This window comes from Lissotriton vulgaris, chromosome 5, assembly GCF_964263255.1.
Source record: "Lissotriton vulgaris chromosome 5, aLisVul1.2, whole genome shotgun sequence".
Taxonomy (NCBI): domain Eukaryota; kingdom Metazoa; phylum Chordata; class Amphibia; order Caudata; family Salamandridae; genus Lissotriton; species Lissotriton vulgaris.
Window position 1 is genome coordinate 227,608,583 of NC_141693.1, and position 25,244 is coordinate 227,633,826.

Here is a 25,244-nt window from a genome sequence, read left to right on the forward strand (position 1 = left end):
CTGATCTCCCATTTCTTACTAGCAGGTAAACAGACAATCGTAAGACTGTTGGGGGCAAAGCGATCCACCCTCACGCCAGAAATGGCTAGAGAAACTGTGGTGGACCCTGGGCATGGAGATATTAGCCTCCATATTACGCGGAACAGAGCAGAAATTCACTAAGCGATGAAGCCCATTCTCTCCTACTTTAGCAAAGACTTTAAAAAGAACTATCTTTCCCAAGCACTTAGGAGCACTGAATATCCTGGCTGATTCCAAACTGGATAATTAATATTTGGTGATCTGCCTGTCTCAAAACCCGCACAACCGGACTACAAACAACCAGCTGAAGAGGGAAGTGTTGCTCTAACAGGCTCAGAAAAGGGCCAACAATCCATGGGCATGGGAAGATAGTATAGGGAGAGGAGAGTTCTGGATGGAGGATGAAAAAATGGGGGGGGGCATTGTTTTATTCACAATACAGCAGGTTTTATGGTGCATATCAGCAAGGTCTGAAAAGATTGGCCCTGAGAGTGATGGCAATGCAGATGTTAAAAGTTAATAAAAACATATTTGAACCTAAACATATTAACAGAACTGACTCAGTATACCGTCAGAGGATATCTTCTTACTCACACACCTGAGGTACCGCAACCAATGCTTCCTTAATGCCCCAAGACCTCATCTTGAAAATGGGATCCAAGATTTGATCTACTAGGACCCAGGGAAGGGAAATCCCTGCCAAGGGCCATAAAAACCACGAATATGCAGATCAGTGTCAGGAGAGTACTTACAAAATATGTTTTAAAGAAATTAGTCAGTATTAGAACTGAATTTATTTTCATTGGCTGTATTAGACTGATCTACTGATAATGGTACAGCAGATTTTAGATTACTGGTAATTGTGTTAGTACCTTAAAGACACTTTATGCTGTGCAATTTACAAATAAATATATACCTGTTTGGGTGTGAACGCTTTAGAATTTGTTATGTTAATATGTAACGAGAGAGTGATCATTAACCACACTGTTGACCAGCATGCTCATACACCAATCCATCAAACGCATCAGTCGATTGACCAGCATCTTAATCATTTGCATTGGCAAATTGGCAGTTGAAGTAAAACCAGAGCGACACAGATTGAGATAAAACACTTGAACCCAAATATTGGAGAGGTTACTCTTAGGTTTCCAATTTTAAGACATTGTGTTAGGATTTCTTTAGTGAAGGTGATAGAGAGAAACAGCTCAGGTTCGGAAGTAATCGATTTTTTAATTTTAGTACAGCAAAAGAAAGTGGTGTAGCACACAGTGTCTTCTTGCAGTCTGTGATCAAGGTAGGATGAATAATAATAATCGCTTTATTGCATAATTAATTAAATCCTTCGCAAACAGATAAAACATGTATTCACAGAAAGCAGCTTCGTCATTAAATAATGCTAAAAGAGATTGCGGATGTGCAGTGATCCTATAAAATAGCGGAGGAATAAAAACAGATAGGTGAGGCAGTTCATCAAAACGTTTATTCTCGTAGTTAGTTGCGCCCCGTGAGGAAATGTTTATGGAAAATTTTAAGGTTGATGAACTGGGAGCCGGCCCAAGCTCACTGCTGACAGCTTGGGGGCCATGGCAGTAGGCATGGATCTGGTCAAAGTACTAATGGTCGGCGTTGTTGTGCTTGTCTCATAAACCAGATGACATGGCCTGAAGACCAGTAACTTGTGGTCCTTGCAGGCTTAGCTTTGTGTTTGCTTCCCTCATAAACTGGACAAGGCTGCAAGCAAGGCAGATGTTACTGTCTTCAAAACAGGCCTTTACCGCCTCCCTGCATGATCGAACTTGACTTGCAATCAAGGTAGGATTAGAAGGGAGACACCAGCGAAAGAAGGCAAGCATTGAGGGTCAACATATTAATAACAGGAGAATTGATACCAGGATAGAACGCCGCTGCAGGGGGTAGTGTAGAAGTCCAAGTAGGATGGGATACAGGGCTGAGCCTTCGGGTACATCTACTGGGAGGGTGAAAGGTGTTGAGACAAAAGGTTGCCAGGTGACAGGGAAAGAGCAGGTAGATAACTAGGTAGACAACTACTCCATTGCCCAGCTCATGATGGCAAGGGAGACAACCACTTGAATTGAGGATGGCCACCCATGTCAAACGAAGCTTATAGATCAAGGACAATGACAACTGAAGTAAGGTGACTGTGCTGGGCAGAGGGGAGAAAGGGTTGAGAACTGTTTCAGTTAGTGAAATAGGTGAAATCCAGATTATAGATTGTTTACAGAGTTTTACCAACAGCCATTTTAGGAATTTAGAAAAGCATGGGAGTTGTGATACAAATTGGTGGTCAGAGGGGAAGGAGGGTTTAGCAGTCCCTCCCTTTCTCCACAGTAGAGGACGAACGCCTGCAATGTTTAACTGTTCAAGATAAATTCCAGAAAAGAGCCCATGTTTGAAAAGAGAGCTACAACAGAGTAGGGCTTTAAAAAAATATTGCAAGAGTTTAATATTTTGGGGTATCAGTGAGCAAAGGTTGCTTTGACAGTGTGGTTCATGTCTTTGTGATGTAATACTTAATATCACCAATATTATCAATGTCGTTTTTGAGAGATGTTATGTGTGAGACGTTGAGCAGTGCACGCTATACCTAACCACTACTGGCAAATTTCAGTAGTGTTTAGGTTTTAGTTTTAAGTCACAACATAATTTCAACTGATGTCTTTATATGGAGTTGGTATGGTTTACATAGCATGGTGATATGGGAGCTTAGTAGATAACTAAAACTCCACTTTTTCAAGTAATCTAGATATATTATTTAGTATGGTGAAGGTATTACACACACAGGCATACGTTGAATCAATATTTAGCACTGGAAAGCAATGGTAGTTCTCATTGTTGGTGTAGAAAGTATTACAAGACCCGTTGAGGTAAATTTCCTGATCTCACCATCCTAATAGAGTTAATATGTCACCCCTGGAAAGAAATGTCACCCCAGCTTATTTCACCCACAAAGGCTTCCTCATTTTGAAGGCACTGAACTTCAAACCCATTCCAGACACAATTAGAGCAAACATATGAGAAATATAGGCAGCATCTCTCCAACCTCGTCAGGGAACAGATCCCTCAACATTCTCTGGGGCCCAGATACTGAAATAAAAGTAAGGTGGCAGAGGCCTCTTCTGTGTCTGCCAGTAAACAGCTTACTACTCTGCCACTAGCACAATTAAAACACACTGAGCATTTGGTTGTCACTAAGATGCTCCACTGTAGTTGGGTTCCTGCATGGGGAACAGTGGCACATACCTGAGATTTAAGAAACCAGACCTCCATTCAGCGCCAAGACGCCCAAGGGTATATGCAGCGCTCTATAAATATTAAAAATAAATAAATTTTGCTTTACGGCCATGGAGCAAGCATGGTTGGAGCCAATTCAACAAAACTTGCCATTATGAGTTATCTCCTCAGTTTCACAAAATTGTTAGGTATATCCAGACCTTACCTGACATGCATCAAAGAATTCAAAAGCCCAACTTTTCCCCATGCTTTAGCATCTAACACAATGACTGGATACCCAGGAATCTGGGCAGACTTCTAGCCACTCAGCTCGTGGTCAGAACAAGTATACAACAAAAGAGTAGGAGAGGTCCCTATCAAAGAACAGAGGGTTAAAGTTAGCCCTCTTGTTTAGGGAACCAACACGGTAGTCACTGGATATGAGAGCTCATCCATTTCCTTCTCAATATCCGATCTTCAAGGCCACGGAGTAACTAAGATGGGGCAACAAAAGGACTCAGGGCAATTGAAGGATAGAGCCCAGTGAAACAATTGGAGCCCAGAATGAGTTGTTTAACAGCCATTGCTTTATTTTCAACAGAGGCCACAAAACAACTCTTATTTGTTCCAAGAATACACCACCCAAACAGACCGTTATAAATTCTTCAGGGGGGAAGGTAAGAAAGACCACAGGAGAAAGATGTGCTAATATTGCATAACCTAATCTTGAGACTAGGAGTACCATCCTGTTAGAACCTGGGTTGGTACATTCCATCCACCCCTTCTCCTTGACCCTTGTTGGATTCTCCCACTGTGAAGCTTACTATAGAATGTTGAGGTGTTCTCCAGTGAGGAGAGTGGATGACCAATAAATGAGTTGTACTTGCTTCAGCTGTGTCCTGTGTCTTCAGTACATCTCTACTTCCAACACTGGCGACGGAAACTGTGCAGGGGACAGTGGTGGTCATTTCCCCTTTGTGTGCTCTCTCCACACGGAAGTAATGAAGAAATCGAAGTAAGGCTTGTGGCTAACGAGGAAACGGTCTATCCCTGGAGTGGATCGAGAAGAAGCTGCGGATGGAATTGACTTTCCCTGTGTTTCCTGTATGTTTTGAGCTAGAAGAAAACGCGAGGGTGGGGCCCCCTCTGAACAGCTTTTATAGGAGCAGGTGTGGTGTCCATGCGTATGCCCTGATATCACCCTGTCTTAAGGCGTACCTGTGTTGAAGAGGGCTGTGTGAACAGCTGTCCGCGTGGCACATAAATCCATTGGTCCACTACAGTGTCCAGGCGGTGATCCCTACCAAGGTGTTTCCCACCCCATCTAGCGTTTTTAAGCCTTACCGTGAGCCTGTGAGGGTGTGTACATCTGGACAATTGCGGCGCTTTGATAGCGTTCACTCCTTTGGCAGAGTGCGGACAGACGCTGTGTGAGGGATTTGTATCCGCGAGCAGTGTCTCAGCCTTGCGACGCCTCAGAGGGTACTAGCCCGCCTACCTTGTGTGAGTCACCGTGATCAAGTGCATCCGGGGCCCAGCAGTGTTTCCTTCCAGCGCCTGCGTCTTGTTTGAGGAAACGGGAAGCATCGTGAGCAGTGTTTCATGTCAGCGACGCCTCAGAGCACAACAGCCCGCCTTTTCTTGTCAGAAGTCTTAAGACGGAACAACAATCGGGGCCCAGCAGCGTTGCCTGTCAGGTAGCGTTTTATGAGGTAGTGTCCGTGAGTGTGCCATACCGGTGCACCCTGCATTGAGGGCCGGGTTCAAAGAGTCGAGGTGGCGAGGCGCCCACACCTGTGTGATTTTCTGCCAGTACATACTGAGGTAACTTTTTGTGACTTGCCAATTTAACCTGCAAGATTTCCACAGGAGAAGGCTGAGGAAAGGGATTTCAGTGTGATCTACACTGTCTGCGTTTGCTTTGACTGAGCTTTCCGCCCTGCTTTCAGAGGGTCAAACTGTGTTCAGCTTTCCTGTGTTCTGTTCGAGTGGTGATCCTGTGTGAGGAAGGAAACGCATGACATTTCCTTAGTGTTCTGCTCTGCCTTTTCCCCTGTTGTGGCAAGGATTTTTGTCTATTTTCGCAGTTCACTATGGCAGCAGCAAGCATGAACCAACCCCACCCTTCCTAAATGACATAGGGGAACCCGAGATAACCTGGAAAGAATGGGTGAAGCTTTTTGAGTCCTATCTTATAGCGATTGGGGGACAGAGGTTTAACTCTATAAGGAAACAGCATATCCTGTTACACAATTTGGGTGTGCAAGGGCGTAAAGTATATGAGAACCTACCTGTACCAGAGCGTGATGAGAATGCAGTGGGGGAGGTGGATGTGTTTGTGCAGACCATGGAAAAATTAGAGAAGCATTTTGGGGACAGAATAAATGTGGTCCTGGAGCGTCATAAGTTCTTTAAAAGATGTCAGGGAAAACAGGAGTCTGTACTAAATTATATTGCAGTATTGTGGGGATTGACTCAGCTTTGCGAATTTGGGGATCTCACTGACTCCTTAATAAGAGATCAATTGGTAAGGTGTACTAATAATCCACGCATCTAGGAGAAATTGTTAGCCAAGAATCCAGGGCTAAAGGAAGCTGTTGATATAGCGAAGTCAGTGGAACATACAGCAAGATGTGTTAAGGAAATGAAACCTGAGGGAGAGATAGTAGCTACCATAAATGATGCAGAGGAGAGAGTCGAGGTATACAAGATGAAGTTTAGGGAAAATGCCAGTACTAAGGTAGAGCACAGAGAGAAAGGTCCGAAGTGTTACCGGTGTGGCAGTAACAACCAATTCATAATCTTTATTCGATTGTAGATTTTACAATCATAAAAGTTCATTTTAAAAACACACAATTAAAAACGGTTACACACAATTCATTTTCAAAGGCAATTAATGACACAGTAGACAGTACAATATATCAGACAATAAAGCATGGGCAGTATATGGTTAAAAATATAAATAACTGTAGACTTAAAAATCACCAGCACAATTTTACAGCATGGTTAGCCGTCCATGCTTTTCCTAAAGCAGATGGCTTTTTTTTAAAAATTACAAATAAACAAAGTACAGTCAATATTCAGTAATTGTAAGTGATAAAGTGCAGGTTTAATTTGTGTGAAGCTCATTTTTTTAAGACACGGTTTAAGGTATAATTTCCGTGGGGTGGAGTAGTAAGGGCAAATAAAAAGGAAGTGTGCCAGATCTTGAGGAGACTTTCCGTCGCAGCCACAAGCTGGCAACACTTCGCCCCGCTGTGCACCACTTGGGAATGCCAGTAGAAGGTGATAAAGGTCAAAGCGGAACCTTGTTAGAAGAAACCGTTCATAGCTGGACATAGGCCATGTCAGGTAAGGTTCTATTTGCAAGCATGTTTTTAACAATAGATGTTTCCTAACACTGACCTTCTGTATCTCAGCCTCTTCTCTGTCGGTACATCTTAACAAAACTATGGCATTCTTGACCAGGTTCACATCAGATTTTCTAATTGTATTTGGGGCATAAAACAAATCATGTCGGCCAATTGCCGTTAGGCTGTCCTTTATGTACTTTACCCACGGTACCTTAAATCTCCCATCTAGCTGTAGAGCTTCTTTCAGTAGGGCATGTGTTAATGGAATTTCATTGTTTAGCCAACATTTCAGCCAACATGTGACTGGGCTTACTGCTATTCTGTCACCTAGGAAGGGGACCCCCAGCTCCTCGTGTACTGAGTAATTCCCAATACCCCTAGGCAGTCTTAAGATCTTTTTTAGGAAGTTATTTTCTGCGACCTCTAGGTCTTTAGCCTTGCGATAGCCCCAGAGCTCACTCCCATAACAGGCAACAGCAACGCTTTTTGCCTGGTACAATTTAAGCAATGCGGCCAACGGGCAATTGCCGATTTTTTTTGCAAAGCCGAGGATGGCCGCATTGACCCTTGTAGTTTCTCCCTTCTTTTTGGAGACTGCTGGGCCCCATGATAACTTGTGATCTATCAGGACCCCGAGGTAAGAGAAGGAGTTGGTTGATGGAATTTTTTCCCCGTTTATACTGAAATGACCAGGTTTCAGAATGCCCTTACCTGCCTTCATAACGAAGGACTTGGAGTTATTTATACTTAAACCACGTGACTCCATAAATTTGTGGAAGGAGTTTAAAAGTTTCTGGAGGCCGATTGCTGTTCTAGAAATAAGAACAGCATCGTCGGTGTAGAGTAAGACAGGTACCCCTTTGCGCTCGACTAAGGGGTAATCTGCTTCTACAAGTAAGAGAGATTCCTCCAGTTCATTAATATACAGGTTAAATAAAAAAGGGGCCAAGATACAACCTTGTCGGACACCCCGATTTATTTTAAATTCATCCGTTACCTTGAGGTCTTGAGAGTAACGGACGTTCGCCCTTGTGTCTGTATGCAGATCAGCGAGGAAATTGACAAGATTCCTCTCTACACCCATTCTCAGCAAGGTGGCCCATAATAGGCTTCTGTCTACGCAGTCGAAAGCGGACGACAGGTCCATGAAGGCCATATAGACAGTGCCTTGTCTCGCCAATGTGTACTTGCTTAGAATAAGGTATAGGTTCAGACACTGCGTGATGGTCGAGTGATCTGGTCTAAACCCGTATTGTATGGGTGAAAGGATTTTGTTTTCTTTAGCCCAGGTAGATAACCTGTTAAGAATTACTCCCCCACAACCATTTTGCCACTTTTTTCCAATGCCCAGCCAGATATGTCACCTGCAAGAAATGCAACAGAAGGGGGCATTTTGCCAGGGTGTGCCGCGATGGGGAATTACACCCTAGAGAGAATGAAAGAGGTACTGAAAGAGGTGCTAATAGGGAAGTGAAATGCATTGAACAAAAAATGGAAAAGCTTATTTTGCAGGTGAAAGATGTTGATGACACTGTTAATTCCATATATCCTAAATGTGAAGTATTAATTGACGATGAACGCATTGAAATGTTTGCTGATTCCTGTTCTCCGTTCACCTTGATAAATAGAGATGACTATGTGTCCATGGGGGAAAATAAGATTAGCGATCTAAAGAACCCGGATATCTCACCTTCAGGATACAATAGCGGCAGTATACCCCTACTGGGGATGAAGGAGGTGCGGCTACAATTTAAAGATAGGAAAACACATGGAACTATATATGTGGTCAAGTCTGGTTCAAACCTTTTGGGATGGGTTCATCAAAAGGAGTTGGGGATTATTCTGGACCCCAATAGTGCAGAACAGGTGTTGCTTACTGATAAGTTCCTGGGGAGTAATAAGATCTGCGAGGAATTCAACCAGCTGTTCAAAGAGGAACTAGAGTGCCTGCACAACTTCCAACATAGGATCAAGCTAAAACAAAATGCCAAACCAGTAGTGCACGGGTTGCGCACAGTGCCCCTCAAACTGAAGGAGCCTCTAGAAAATGAACTGCGCAAGTTGTGCGACTTGGACATTATTCAACCGGTTAAATGCTCTGAGTGGTTGGCCCCAATTGTTCTCGCGGCCAAATCCAGTGGTGATGGCATCCGCCTCTGTGTGGATTTGCGCAGTTTAAATGACTGCATCTGGGGGGAGAGACACCCTTTGCCAGTCATAAACGAGATGTTAAGCACGATGGGCCCTGCAAAATATTTTAGTGTAGTAGATCTATCCATGGCGTACCACCAGATCGAATTACATCCAGACTCGAGGCCCCTCACAGCGTTTATTACGCCGTTTGGAGCCTTTATGTTCAAAAGAATGCTGTTTGGCCTTGCGTCTGCGGCAGCCATTTTTCAGAGAGTCATGCAGAAGATCCTCGAGGGAGTGGAACACACCATGTGCTTCCAAGATGACATCTTGGTGTACGGTAAAGACTCAGAAGAACACGGCAAGGTACTAAGGCAAGTTTTCAAAAAACTCATGGATGCAGGCCTAACTGTAAAAAAAGAAAAGTGCAGAGTGAAGCAAGTCGAGTACCTGGGCCATTCCATCACGGAACAGGGGTTCAGACCTAAAGGTAGTTTGATCCGCGCAGTGAAGGAAGCGCCTGGTCCGCGCAACAAAGAAGAACTCAAATCCTTTTTGGGACTCATGGAGTACATGTCAAAGTACGTGGAAAATTTTGCGACTAAGTGTGAGCCCATGAGAGAAATGTTAAAAAAGGACAAAGAATTTGTGTGGAGTGAGGAGCAGGAAGCTGTTGCCAACACCTTGAAGGAAGATCTAATCAACTCACCTGCACTAGGTACGTTCGATCCAACCAAGAGAACCATCCTGGCAACAGATGCATCGAACTACGGATTGGGGGCCACCCTAGTCCAGAAGGATGGAAGTGAAGAAAAAGGGATTGCCTATGCGTCCAGGAGCCTTTCCCCACCAGAGAAAAACTACTCTGTAATAGAACGAGAAGCCCTGGCGTGTTTTTGGGCGGTCAGGCATTTCAAGTTTTTTCTATGGGGCGTGAGGTTCACTATACCGGCGGGTCACAAGCCCCTCATGTACGTGTTCTCTGTGAAAGGTTTGGAGAACTGCACCCCTCGCACTAGCAGGTGGATCTTGGGATTAGAACATTATAGTTTCAAAATTGAGCATGTGCCGGGCAAGGAAAATATCATCGCTGATTTCTTGTCGAGGTCACCGTTACCGGAAGAGGAGGGTCCTGAGGAAGCACTGGACAGCCCCATAATGATGATGGATTTTCCTGCCATCACAGAGAAGGAGTGGGAAGAGAGTATGAAAGAAGACAGTGAACTTAAGGTACTAGTGGAGCAGATAAAGAAAGGATGGCCTAAAAACAAGAGAGATGTTGTAGCAGAACTGGAAGGGTTCTGGGAGGTACGGAATGAATTGAGTGTCATTGAAGGAAAGGTCTACCGTAATAACAGAGTAATTCCACCCAAGGGATTACGGAAGAGAGTGATAGACCTGGCGCATTAAGGTCACCTTGGGCGAAGCGCTACGAAAGGAAGAATAAGAACGAACTTTTGGTTTCCTAAGATGGACAACATGACGGAAGAAACTGTAAAAGAGTGTGGAGCATGTGCTAAAAGCGACAAAACTAGAGTAGTACACAAGTCACCTTTGTCTCCAGTGGAGGTCCCAACCAAGCCATGGAACAAGTTAGAACAGAAAGAACAGGCCAAAACAAAGAGGGGCAACAGACGCAAATGAGTGATCTCGAGAATTTGGTTATTAACATTTCTTCCACCCAGCTAAATGAGGAAGAAGTTCGTGTACTACAAAAAGGGCAATCATTCGTTCCCACTACTAGAACTAACACTTTGGAACTTGAAGTGAGCATCTTTAAACTTCTACGCAATGTACGTTTGAGACACTATTTTCAAAATGTAATCACTACCCCTTCACGAGACGATGACATGTTGAGAGGACTACGTCCCCACAGTACCTTCATGGCTCCCGTCAGTCACAAAATAATAGACACGTTTGAAAATCTAGTGAAATGTGAAATTGCGAAACTACCTTTTCAATCCAAGGTGAAACGTGAGAACTTAACTAAAGCTGAAAAAAACATCATTCAGAAGATTGCTAACAACTCCTCAATAGTTTGCCAAACTGCTGACAAGGGCGGCGCCCTGGTGATCATGGATGCGACGTATTATGCGGAACAAATTGAGATACACACATCTGACCTCAACACATATGCTCCTTTACCTTCTGATCCGACCAACGAGTTTGCTTCTATCTTGGTGAAAATCATCGGTCAGGCATTCGATAACGGCACCATCAATGACAGAGCATGGCGTTATCTCACACCGATTAACCCTAAACCACCTGTGTTGTACATTTATTTATTTATTTATTTTGAAAGTTTTATATAGCGTTGCCCAAGGTGCACAAGCACCCCTCCAGACCACCCATGAGACCCATTGTCTCAACTAGAGGGAGCATCCATGAGAATACTGGGAAGTTTCTAGATAAATATCTCCAGCCGTTCGTGTTGAATACAAGATCTCATGTCAAAGACACAACAGACTTTTTGATCAAGTTACAACAAGCCGTTGGCATGCTAGAAGATCAAGATCTGATATTATGTACGGTGGACGTATGTTCGCTATACACTTCTATACCCCACGACTTGGGTTTAATGGCTGTTGAACATGAACTTTCCCATTCTAATCTTGACTCTGATTTACAGGTACTGTTGATGGAACTATTGGTCTTCACCTTGTACCATAGTTACTTCACGGTATCCGATAAATGGTTCCATCAGCTTTGCGGGACGGCCATGGGCAATTGTACGGCGCCGTCGTACGCTAATACCTTTATGAAATCTTTTGAGGAATCTCACATATTGAATCAGACTACCTGGATCAATTGTGGGAAACTGTACTTAAGATTCATTGATGATATTTTTTTGTTATGGTCTGGCACTGAACAAGCTCTCTTGGATTTTTTGAATACATGGAATCAAATCAATGAGCGCATACAGTTCACTTGGAACTTTGATAGATCAAGCATTCATTTTCTTGATGTGAAGGTGGAAAGACATGCAGGCATAGTGACCACCACCATTTTCCGAAAACCCACGGATCGTAACTCAATGTTACACTACCAAAGTTTTCATCATTTTGGGTTGAAACAGAACTTACCTTTGTCCCAGTTGATGCGTGTCAAACGCATCGTTACATCTGATGAGACCTGCCAAGCTGAAATGAACAACATGGTTGAGAGGTTCAAGGCTCGTGGCTACCCGCCACAAACTCTTCAAAAGGCTGTCACCCGGTGTGGGAACATAACTCGTGAAGAACTACTACAGGTTCGTACTAGATCTGAAAACACCCGAATGGTAGTAGTATCCAAGTACACGGTTTTGAGCAAACAATTCAAAAATATCATCTCCAAACACAGGACATTACTGAGCTTGGAACCTGATTTTCAGGGAGCCTTCGCAAAACAACCCATGTTTGCTTATACAAGGGGAAGAAACCTGAAAGAAATGCTATGCAAACCCAAATCTGAACATCAACCAGTGACCTACAAGGGCCTTCGCCCTTGTCATAACTGCAGTAACTGTCACAATTGCATATTGGGGAATGTTGTCAGCCACCCCATGAAGGGTTACCCAATAAAACTGCGTGTGAATGCCACGTGCAACTCCATGAATGTCATCTATCTACTGAAGTGTCCTTGTGGCAAGTGTTACGTTGGACACACTGAACGGAAAATCAGGACACGCTTGTTGGAACACAAGAGCAACATAAGGACAGGCAATGTAAAATCTACTGTTGCTGCACACTTTCTAGACCAGAACCACACAGTTGCACAGTTGAAATATCTCATTCTGGAACAAGTACCAGTGACACATGACAACAAAAAAACTTTACTGAAGAGGGAGAACTTTTGGATCCGGTACATGGCGACCATGCAGCCGCACGGGCTCAATGATCGCATGGAATTTCTGTGTGATCTGTGAATTATTTTGACGTGTTCTTGTTTGTTACTCCGAATCTGTTTGTCAATCTATCATTGTGTTGCTTTTTCTCCTGTCTATCTTTTTGTCTTACATTGCTTCCAGCTTGCGTTTTATTTTTCACCTCATTCTGTCTTTAATTTTTGTGGATACTCTTGCCAGGATTTACTTTCAATGTTGTTGTGTGTTGTTTACCATTCCAAGATGGCGCCTACACCTGAATGTCCCACAGTCCATCTTTTATGTTTACTAATGCTGTGTATACCGGCTCCACACTGGGCGCGTTTGTATCGTGGTCCTCGATGTTGAACTTGTGATAGCGTTGACAGCGCTTGCTGTAAGTACCTCGTGGTGGGGACTGTTTTATCTTATTGGGCACACATTTTCGGTCCATTTGTCTGAACCGCGCGCCACTTAGCCTGGGTGCACCGTTGTTCCGTTTCTCTTTCACCGTAATGGGTCCTTAAACACTTTCCACATGCATTTGTTTACACCGCTAGCTGTGAGTATGGGATTTTGGCGGTGGTTCACCGCGTTGTTGCACTGTTGTCACGAGGCTATTATTAGCACTATAAATCTTGGATGTAAGTTTTCTTCCCCTTATCATTTTCCTCACGTTTTTCCTACCTGGCACACGCACTATGGGAAGTTCAGTTGTTTCATGTACCGTTTTACCCTGAATGCTTGATGGATTTAGTATTTTTACTTTTTGAGTAACCAACAATTGAAACTTGAACCAGACCTTATGATGGTATTTCTTTTGTTTGTAGAGCTATCCCCTGAGGAAGGGCTATGTTTCAGCCCGAAATGCATTGGGATCTATGAATTTCGGATTGTAATTTTGTTGATGTTATACATTACCAACGTTTGGATCATGATGACTTATACATGGAGTATAATGTATATGCATTAAAAGACAAAGAATCAGTGAACCTGGTGGATTGAACTTTCATATAAAGTGCGTTTTAAATCTTTAGACCTTTGTTTCACGCAGTGCACTGGGGAGTCTACCTCTCATTGGGGGTAGCCTTGTACAAGTTAGAATTAGACATTATTGGACCCATGCAAAACCTTGGGGTGCAAAAGAGGTTCATGTTGGTTCTGATAGATTATACCTCCCACTGGGTGAAGAAAAAATTTGTGCATAACATCAACACCAGAGCAGTGATCCATTTCCTAAAGGATGTGTTTTGTGAAGAGGGCATCCCCTCCACCTTAGTTACCGACAACGGGGTACAATTCACCTCCAAAGAAATGCAGAATTTTCTGGAAATGTCTGGCATCAGACATGAGACCACAGCGCTTTATTGCCCCAAAGCCAATGGCATGGTGGAAAGGGCGAATAGAGTTATCAAAGAAAATATCCAGCTGGCCACCATAAATGGACATGATGTTGAGGATTGTTTGAGGGAATGCTTGTGGGCCTACCACACGTCGCCCAATAGAGTAACTGGGGTCTCTCCTTTTGTGTCCCTGCGCGGGAGGGAGCCTAGTACCAAGTTTAACCCCTGTTGGTTAAATGGGGGAGAAGTCAGGAATGTGGACAGGGAGGAGGCAGGAGAGAAGGTCAAACAACACCAAACTGTATACAAACAATGGTATGACAAGAAACATGGTGTGAAGTTTCAAAGGTGGGAAGTGGGAGACATGGCGCAAGCCAGAAGGAACACTAAATTGGGAACTGACATCAGCAAGTTCTATTCTCCCAGCAAGATTGTCAAAGTGTTAAAAAATGTTGTTCAGTTTGAAAATGGTCAATGGTGGAGTTGCGACAACATTGTGAAAGTACTGCCATAACCTTTTCCCTACAGGAATTACTTTTATCCCCCTAGAAGCCTACTAGTTTTTGTTTATGTGAACCTGTAACCTTTTGGCATGCCAGGTGGGAACTCTTTGTAAGGAAGGGAGATGTGTTAGAACCTGGGTTGGTACATTCCATCCACCCCTTCTCCTTGACCCTTGTTGGATTCTCCCACTGTGAAGCTTACTATAGAATGTTGAGGTGTTCTCCAGTGAGGAGAGTGGATGACCAATAAATGAGTTGTACTTGCTTCAGCTGTGTCCTGTGTCTTCAGTACATCTCTACTTCCAACACATGCATATTATGTATCTGTGTTTGACCAATCTGGTCGTCCACAGTACTCGTACATGCCACCCGGAGTCGGGCCTGGATGACTATTCATACAGTAGGGAGTCACCACACTTCCCTACCGACCAATAGGCTGCGAACACCGGGGGGACGGCTGGTCACCAAGCTACCCATCTGGGTGGGCAAAATTGGATGTCCTGACGGGAACGACACTGCGAGACACATCGACACAAGACAAAGGAATTAATGGTCAGACGCATGCAGTGTCCACCCGTGAGGCGATAAGTGGTGATTTCTATATATATGTGCAATTATTGGACCTTCAACCATCGACTGTATTTGCTTTGATACTGTACGAACCACTCCGACTGTTGATTCCCCTTTGAATTATGTACCTAACGAACTGTACTTGTGTACCAAGAGTTTCAATAAAACAGATTTAAAAAAAAAAAATTATGTATCTGTGTTACATGTTGAATTCATGCCATGCCCAATACACAACAATGTAAATACATATTAAATCATCTATCAAAAGCCGTAAAAAGTACACTGAAAATGTGTGGAGTGACAGGTGTGATGTTTCTACTTGTGTATTTTGTATTGGATGCAGGTTTTCTAATGGGCAACAACATCCACTGCATCTCTGTTATCAATATGATCTGAGAGAATCCTCTTGCAATATTGGTATATGTACTTATGTCCCTCCTCCACAGTATTAAGCCTCTTCCATTAAACAGCACTCCGTACTTACTAGGAAGCTTTACCGCTAAGTAAAATCCACTTGCATAATCCTATTCTTGTAATTACAAGTTCGATCCTACCATTTAAGTAATTTTTAAGGACATCATGGCAAATGTCATGATTTTGAGTTTTCAAATAAAAAGAAATAATTGCTGAGGAAATTTAGAATGTAGTGAAGGTCTATGGTCTCAAATGATCCCTCCAAGCTCATTTTTGGGGAAGGGATGTAATGGCAGAATTTGCATAGCAGACCAGTAATTGACTTGCACAGGAAGGCCACAATTTTGGGAGCTGTTGCTGATGTTGAAGTGCAGAAAGTCTCCACTTCTATGTGTCAGCTAGGTGTAGCTACAAAAAAAGTCAGTGAAGAATTAATTAAGTGGTATCAAATAACTACATACAGATACGCAAAAATAAATGTTGTAATTCAGTAATGAAAAGCAAAATTTTAGACAGGATTATAGAGATAAGAGATCAACAACATAGATGTTAAAATGTATTCCCAAGGTGCAAGGGTAGTTGATTCGAAGGGAATAGTTCGACCTTATAGTAGGCAAGATGTAACATAGGACGTAAAAAGGATATTAATGTTTTACAGAACATCACTTACCCCGTCCTCCACCAGGAGCAGCGGATTTTACTCGTTCAATCCTGGGCCGGGACTGATCGCACTCTTGGGCAGGACCTGGCGAATTCCATTTGCCGCCATTTCCGATAGCAGCAGAAGATGACGTCCCTGGTGGTAGAACATTCTTCTCAAAGTAGCCAGAATTGGTGATGTTGCCCGCAGGACTGTACTGTCCTACCACAAAATGGAGACCTCTGCCATCGGTTGCTATTCCAACGCCAACCTCCTTAGAGTCCTTCCATACTACCTGTGTGAAGTGACCTATGAATTAACAGGTAGAAACAGATGTAAGTCCCTAATCCCAGTAATGTTGAAAAATACTCCATTACTAAACCACAGGTAGAAGGAAACATGGAGGTTTCTCAAGAAGCCAGTAAATCTGACTCCATCTACTTTCAGAGACAGTTGGGAAGTCTCCTATATTTAAGGATATACGTAAGGCTTGGTGAGTCTCCAGTCTCACTCTGAAAACCCCGCTCCGGTGCTCATGACTAGCTCAGCTCGTCATGGGCCATGGAACGCTCAGGTGCGGGGAGAATTCCCTGCTGTGCTGAGCGTTCCACGGGAGCCGGTGCACCTGTGATGAGCTCAGCTAGTCATGAGCACAGTAGCGCCGTGCCTCATCACGAGCTGAGCTCGTCATGAGCATGGGGGCGCTGAGCGCGCCCCCCTCCCCCCCAGCAGAGCGGCGCAATTACCCCCGCAGCGAAGGGGCTAATATAGTTCCAGACTTGCTAAATACAGCACAGGTCTGAAGCATTTCCTGCTCCGCCACGTATTTCATGTGTTACGGCATAGAGCATGACAGTGCAATTACCTGTGTTTTTTTGACAGAATTCATGAAGTTCCCCAAATTTCTCACCTGTGTTACTCTTGAAACCCGGACGTCCAAAATCATAGTTCTTGATTTCACTGTACCACGAATCCACTGGCTCTCTTCCTGTACAATATATCGAAAAAATCTTATTACAATCAATGCAAATGTGACAACTCCTAGATGTTGATATCTTAGCCAATTGTCTAGTGGAGCCTGGATCTGCTATTAGCCACATGTATCTCTTTCTCATTACCCTGTATCACCTCCTCATTTTATACTGCCCCTCCCTCACTTATTTTTATTTCTCTCCATTCAGTTGATCACTTTCTCATTACTGGTTTTACATTCTGATCCCATTTTTCTGCTAAATTACTTGGTTGCCACACACATTGTCAGGAGCGGGATGGTGTCCTTACCTGGCATTTCCCTGGCACTGGAGCTGTACTTGTAGAAGAGGTTCTCGCCATCCTCAGTCCCACTGTGCTGAAGTGCTCGGATGGTTTTTAGTTTATCGGCCCATTCTTGTGCAGAACGGCAGAGCTTCCGGCTAAGTTGGAGTGGAGGTGCGCCATGTTGCTTCCGGTAGGTGTTATGAGCCTCAAGAAAGTCACTCTCAAACTGGTTAAATTCTTCATTGAAACAAATAGAAAAAAACAAGCGGAGTGGCTTCATAGGAAAGTTCCGCTATTACACAAATTTCAAAAGCAGTTAACACCAAAGCCAGAACAAAAGAGGGAATAGGATAGATATTTTAATATACTAAAGGTAGAGTACTGGAGAACTAATAAATGTTTTTAAATCATAGAGGGAACTGTTTAGCATCCTAGTCAAACTTAGGAAAGTCTCTGCCATGATAAATAATGGAATCCCGTTGAAATGTCTTTTGACAAATAAGCAATAGAAATAAACTCTTTCAGTCTTTTCCATCTTCGGACCTTTTAGAAAAAAAACTACCAAACGTTGCATTTAAACTTGAACAAACTGGAAGATAATTAAAACTTCCAGCTGTTTGTGGACTTTTGATAAGCCACTTCCATTCATAGTAGATAAGGCCGATCTCTCAAAAATAAAACTGATGACATCTGGAAATCTGCGTTGGTACGAACTTCGCTTTAGAAGAGGAGGCCACTATTTTATGAACATTCAAATTTACCCTACTTGAAAAAAAGAGCCAATATACTGCTAAGTTGTAGCAAAGTCACTCAATTGTCAATGTAAGCAGAGTTACACTACATCCTGGACCCAAAGTAGGCAGGCTTTACACCCGCTTGGAGCACAGAATTAATGCTCATTGAGGCCCTTGTTGCTTAGGGGACATTGCCAATGAAGACAAAGTTAGGACGTTCGTCCTATATATCACTGACCAAGCCTCAAGCATCAGTCACAACATACTGCTGTACTGTCTCCCTATAAAAGAAATTCAAGGGGCCACCTTGAATTGCAGTAAGTCCTTTCTTGATGACAGATTCCATCAGAAATTCCAATCGGTACCTTTTTGCGTGACCTGAAGAATGTCATAAGGCTCACGCGTGTCATCTTTGTTTCTTAGTGCAAATGCCCTTTCTTTTCCAGGCCTAATAAGAAATGTTGGCCTGTTTTTCGATAGTTACGGGGGTGATACAGAATGTAAAACAAAACTAGTCAGGGTTTATGATGCTTCAAAATCCACAAGCTGCCTTCTATCTGCCCACGAGTGGCTGGATTCTAACTCTTTGGAACAAACCCCATTTAAGAGCAATTGTGATATATATCTATATCCCTCCCCATCTCGATAGATCGATAGATCGATAGATAGATAGATCGATAGATATCTCACAGGAGCGCATCTGAAGATTTTCTTTTAGCCCACCAGGCTGGTCTTGTTTCTCAACATCATCTTAAATAATTGTGTACCAATTCATTAACTTTGATCGGCAGATCTCCTGCTTGTTTCAAGGATCACATTTGCAGTGAAAAAGACCTATTCTGTGGGACACTCTTGTATTCAATAAAGGCGGACGGTCAGGTTGAAATCCATCAACTCAATATGTCGAAGCATTATACAGTGGTTCCTTCACTGGAAGCTCTCGGCATAGGGACAGCTGTGTCCAGACGTATGCCTGTTGATCTGAACTGGATACAAATTTCACCTCATTGATTAGACTCAAGAAGGCAAAAACAAGTTGTTTGTGTAGCTCTCTGGAAGGATCTGGCATGGAAGCTCAGGCAGGACTGTTCGTACTAGAGCAGGAGCAAGTAAGATTTAGAGTCCATTGAAAGCATTGATAATAAGCTTTATTAGGGACGCCTGAACATGATGATTACTATCATTCTACTTTGAATATTTATTTCTCTTGAATATATGGTGGTAGCTCCAAACCCGCTGGCACTGGATATTGGGAAGAGCATATCTTATTAGATTATTGTGAATTTTCAGGGTGAATAGAGATAGGTTGTGTGGGTCTGGACGCCCAGCTGCTGCCCGTCTTTTTCCCGATTGGGACAACATAGCCAGTAATACTATTCTATTAGGTCAGTGAGTATGAAGTACAGCAACTATGTTGATGGCATGGAACTGTAGGCGAGATTTCAAAAATTAGAAATGTCACCTAATTTAGATGAGGTTCAGTTAGCGTTCCTAGGCCTCAGTCAGTTTGAATTGAAAGCATATTTGCAGAATAATATTGCACATGTATTTTACCTGAGCAATGCCTTTCTCTTTCTCTGTATGCTTGTGTGTTTTTCCATTTCAGAACAAAATAATCAAAAATGAAGCCTAAACTGAGGTGCTCTTTAAAATAAGCAATGTACAGGATGTGTCTCTATTATTTTTCAAAGTTTTGTAATGATGCTCTGTGTAGGCCATCCATCAGTTGAGCAAACCTTTGTATTGCTGTGTTGCATAAAATATCAATTGGTTTTCTTAGTTGTGCATAGCCTAACCAATAAGATACTTTAGGGAAGTAGGTATCTCTAGAGATATTGTGCTTACTAGAATGTGCATTGCTTTATGTGTTGCCAACATTGCAGGTTCAACCCAGTCATGTTATATCCGACCAAGAAATGTGTGTGTGTCTGCACTCAAGCATTATAAAAGCTGCTTTATATTGGGGAATAGTCAGTTCTTTCGGGGTTTCCTTAGAAGGCAGACTCTGCACTAGTCTGTTTATTGATTCATATGTTGAGCTTTCCTGACACTTGAATTGAACAGACTTTATCAAACTGTCTATCTGTTTTGTACTAAGTCTTTCTTTGAGTTTCTTTTAAAGGCAGATCTTATGTTACACCTCTTGCAAGAATTATAGTTTGATTATTCTGAATACGCTATTTGCAAATTAGCCAATACGTTTTTTGAATTCTGTAATGATTATATTAAACAAACTCATAATATTTTAAACTGGAATACTACTTCATGAAGGTTTGTACTATTTAACCTTGGACTAAATCTTACAAAGGCTCACAAGGTAGAAAGCCTTGATCATGCATATCAACCCTCTTAAGTAGTTAATTAGAGCGTCAAGAGATCACATAGTGAAACCTAATAGAAAACAAGCTGTTGACATCAAATTAACTCAAAGTATTTCTCAGAAGCATACAGAAGCGGGTGTTGAAGCCTCAAGGAATTAATTTCTATGAATTACTAAGCATACAAGATAACAAAATCTGGCAGTTTTTACTTACAATATTATGATACACAAACTAATTTCAATATCTCTGTAGGGGGTTTCAATGTACAAAACTGTGATCCAACACCAATTTCAAGTTGTGTTGAAAGTGTAAAAAACGGGAATAATCTTGGAATTGTCTCATGTATCACATTAATAAGAATGAGGAATCATTGTCAGTGCAATTAGGAGAATTGAATTGTACTGTGGATATGTGCTCTACTCTGGATTCTAAAGAAAAGGATACAAATGGTGCACAATTTAGCTGCCTAAATGAAGGCCATTGTGAGGTTTAGGACCCATATCACTGCAATGCCCCAACATCTTCATTTATTTAAGGACTTAACAGAATCAAAGTACACGCCCCATGTCATTAGAATGTCAAGATTTACCTATAAAGTTTTGACTTTGTGGTTTGGGAGGGCATTTCCTAGTTGAAACAAGCACTTACAAATGACCAACCCTAGCTTGAAGGCCTGGACACAGGCAAAGACTTATCTGCCCTGGGCTTTGGCGAGAGGATTGGCTAAGCAAGTACACTAGACTTGCTTAGTAAATTTCTACACTTACACTGGCTCCTCTCTTCCCTGGGCCGGCTTGAACATGAACATATTCAAATTGTTCCCTTCCAAGCATTGGCACTATCCATGCTTTGTCCACAGTCAGCTATGCATCATGTCGTGCATGCCCATTTTAGGCAATGAATTACCATGGTAATGCCAGGGGCCAGTATTCCTGCAGTTGTTGTAGACCTAAATACCTACACTGCAACAAGCATTTCCTCCGATATGCAACGAATACTAATATCATGACAATAAATACCACCACACTGCTTGTACCATAATTGTGCTATGAATACCCAAAATATGTCTGAAATTACAATCATCGTTCCAACTATGATGAAAGCTTCTTACATTATGAATTACATCAATTGATAAAAGGCAGAAACATCACAAATTCAGATTGATAACTTATGATGTTTATTTATTTATTTGTTTATTTATATAGTGCCTGAATCACCCCCGCAGGGGTATCTCTGCACTCTGCGATGTTGGTTTCAATAATTATTGTATTCATGTTGAAAGACAATTTGCAGGTATATGATTTGTTTCCTTCTTTGTATGATGAGTTATTGTGCTTTCTTCTATGTACATATATTTTCTATTTCAGAGAATTTTATGTCCACTATTTTTTGTGGTTTTTGTCATACAGATTTGCAGAAGCAGTGAATTACGCACTGCAAAAAATACATCTTGGTTATGCAAACTAGTCTTTGGTTGCTTGTGTTCTGGTTCAGGGAGTGGCTGGACTGTTCCTATTAAAGCAGGTTGAAGAATGATTTGCATGTCTGGGTCCAAAGTGGCATTGTGGGTAAAAAAATGATGAGTTGAATTGCTACCTCGAGTGAGTGTATGCATTCCTCCCACCGCCGTCTGTGTGTTTAAACTACTTCATTACCAGTTGCTGGCTGGTATTCTGTGAAAGCAGTACAGAAATAGGCTTTCTAAATTATAATGCATGGCTAATTTGTGGCTGATCAATTGCACAAGAAGACAGGAAGACTATTTGATGTACTTTTCGTGATAGTTAGTGTAATAGAATTGCATAATTATATATATTTGCATGTAATGATATTCATGCTACTTATTTTTTTTCTGATATATCGTTCAATAGGTTATATATAAAAAAATGTAAATCAAAAAATCTAAAAATGTAAAAAACTAAATATCTTTGAAAGTTTGTAACTGATTTTGAACATGAGTCCCCGGCAACTGCAATACTCTATGCTACTACAGTGTAAACATTTGAATATGCAATGGTTTGGAACCATTGTGTAAAATGGATCACCACAAAATGCAAACAATTGCCACCACAGTGCCAGGACCTCCATTATGCTAGGAGTGCGCTCCATGGTGTCATGGGTTTGAGGGGTATATTATTAGTAAAGCCCACAGTTCTCAGGATCAGCGTTATGCAAAAGATAGGCACAATCATACTATGGATGCCCATGGTGTGGCATAAATGCCCACAAATATGCCACAGCCATCATTATACCATGCATGGGAGCCATGCCACAGATGCCCATGCTCCTAAACCATGAAAGCACAGTGTCCCCGGTATTTTACATGGGGTTGGTTTCATGTCATCATGTCATGGATGATACCATGTTGCCATGAAATACCACCGTTGTGTAGAGCCAGTATTTTACCTGCCTGGGCAAACTGCATCATACTACGGATGGCAGAATTGTCAAGAAAAGCCACCGTTGGGATAATGCCAGCCTTTTTAAAAAGGCAGACAAATGGTATCATCCCAGGGGTGCCCACAATCTGGCTAGAGTTACCACCACTGTGCCAAGAACAGCAATATACAAGGGTGGGCATTAGGTACAACACTCCCACACACATCTAATATGCTTACACACATCAAACACACTCACAAATACACACACAGCACGAACACATTTATTTTTAACATACTTGCATTCCAGTGCCATCCTGACTCCTTCAGGGGATCTAGGCTTCACTCTCAATTCCCTCATTTTTCAGGCCTGGTGGACCCGCGTCAGCATTCCAAGAAAGGGGCAAACTGGAGCACCTCACAAGGGTATGACTGGTGTCTAGGGGACGCAGGTTTGCCAGCTGGGTGGGTCTGCTGGGCACGGAATGCATGAGACACGAGTGGTCAGGGTCCTGCCTAGGGAATGGGACATAGATCCCTCACAGCGGGAGAACCTCCAGTTCTGCCAGCGGGAAAACCTATAAATCTCCTGGCAGCATCCCATAGGCAAAGGGATTTTTTCTGAATGATTTTGTTCTTTATTTCTCCCGTTGCTATAAAATATGGAAGGGATAATTTTTTTTTCCTTGGCTATAGAAATTGGAGTTGTTTTTCTACACGTACATAGCAACACAGTACTTCATCTTTCGTCGCAATAAGCAGTGGTTTGTTTTTCCGTGAAACAATAACCTAATACTCCATTCAGCTATGCACTGCCTCTAAGGTGAAACCTGAAAAGCAGGGATAGAAAATGTTTCTTCTTCCTCGTGCATTGGGTGGTAACAAATAATATATTGTAGTTTTAAATGTTTTTCTCTGCAGCTACCTGTCCACCATCAACTTGTCGACACAAAGCAGAAGCTTATAGTGATGTGATGATTCATGCTACGGTCACTCTCACTGTAACATAGTATTATCCATGTAGGAAAAGAGCGACAACTCATGGTGCTTCATGATATTCAGCCAAGGGAGTGCAAAGATGTGAAATATATAAGGTGATAACAGTGAGCCCACAGGTGGTAGGGAAACAACAGGTGCCTGGTTTTACCATTTGAACATTCTGGTACAGAGGAATACAGGAGGCAGGTACCAGGGTGCAACCCGTGAATATCAAAGATAGAATAGCGAGGTATGGACATGTCAAGAACTAAAAACTCATACCAAAATATCGAAAGGTAAGTATAGATTTTCTATACTGTACTTCACATAGAAATACCTTGACGATAGGCATATCTTCAAGGTACGTAGATGTTGAGTTATGAATAGTGAATCTATACTTCCTCTAAATGCACTTACCTTTAGATATTTTGGCCTTCATTATTTTGTCCACGATATTCTTATCAGGATATTCATATCCGTGATATTGAGTAGTACAGCCTAGTACCAGGGAATGGGAAAGGGCTTCTGGTATGAACTCACCGACAGAGAATTCAGGTACATAAAATACCCAGACTCACTGAGTGGAGAAATTTAAAGTAAATTCACTTCTCAAATGGAGTGCTGGGGTGCTGAAATCAGATGCTTAGACCAAGGAAGAGGGGGGCTGCACTTTTTGGATAATTTGCAGGTCTGCAGTATTGACTGCTGTGGGGAGATATATTATGTCTTACATGGATAGTCAATGCATATAATGCTTTTTTGCGAAGACTGTCAAGATGTGTTACAGTGCATGTTCAGCGCCATCTGGGAGACGGGAAGGGGTAGATAAGGACTACCTGAGGTATAGAATGTTACAACATTAACCAGACACTAAATATGAACATGCACCTGAACATGTTGTTCCCATTCCATGAAGAAAGCATACATCTTGCCCCAAATAGAACTCACAAACTAGTATATCCCAGCCTGCACTTTGCATTCTCTTACACAGAATTTTTTATACAAATTCACCAGCAAGAAAAAATATAAGCTGCTTCGACATGTGAACCGAACAATTTATTCTCCTACTGTGCTGTTGTAATTCTTCTCTTGTTGCAGTTATTCTCTTATTGGGCTGTCTGACTAACACCAGCAGAATTGCCAAAGATAGGCTAAGATTTTAGCTTGCAATGCCCTCTTCTAGATTGGACCAAGGTCATTTCTTCTTACCACTAGATGATTTATCATTATCTTGGGTAGGTTTGCTGCTGGTAGATGCTACTGCTGGTTGGACATTCTTCTCGAAGTAGCCTGGGTTGGTGATATTTCCTGCTGGACTGTACTGGCCAACCACAAAGAAGAGACCTTTGCCATCAGACGCGATGCCAACACCACATTCCTTGGAGTCCTTCCACACTATCTGAGTGAAGTGACCTAGGAACGTTCAAAAAGAACTCATGAGTGCATCATATTGTCAAGTTTCCAATTTATTATATTTTAGTCACACACTTGAATGAGCAGTTAAAATATGTTTTCAATGTTCTA

General features: G+C 42.3%; 1 protein-coding gene across 6 annotated transcripts in view; it reads right to left on the bottom strand.

Moving 5' to 3' along the window:
* LOC147710549 (uncharacterized) overlaps positions 1-25,244 on the bottom strand; it is a 493,247-nt gene that overhangs the window by 98,220 nt on the left and 369,783 nt on the right. For 5 of the 6 annotated variants that reach the window (XM_086921210.1, XM_086921214.1, XM_086921211.1 and 2 more), the window contains 4 exons: positions 24,930-25,133; positions 17,334-17,546; positions 16,963-17,040; positions 16,083-16,361 (listed from right to left, as the gene is read on the bottom strand). In XM_086921210.1, coding sequence (XP_086777336.1) covers positions 16,083-16,361; positions 16,963-17,040; positions 17,334-17,546; positions 24,930-25,133 — 774 coding nt within the window. The remainder of the gene's footprint in view (positions 1-16,082; positions 16,362-16,962; positions 17,041-17,333; positions 17,547-24,929; positions 25,134-25,244) is intronic. The other variant, XM_086921216.1, reaches the window with a different exon arrangement.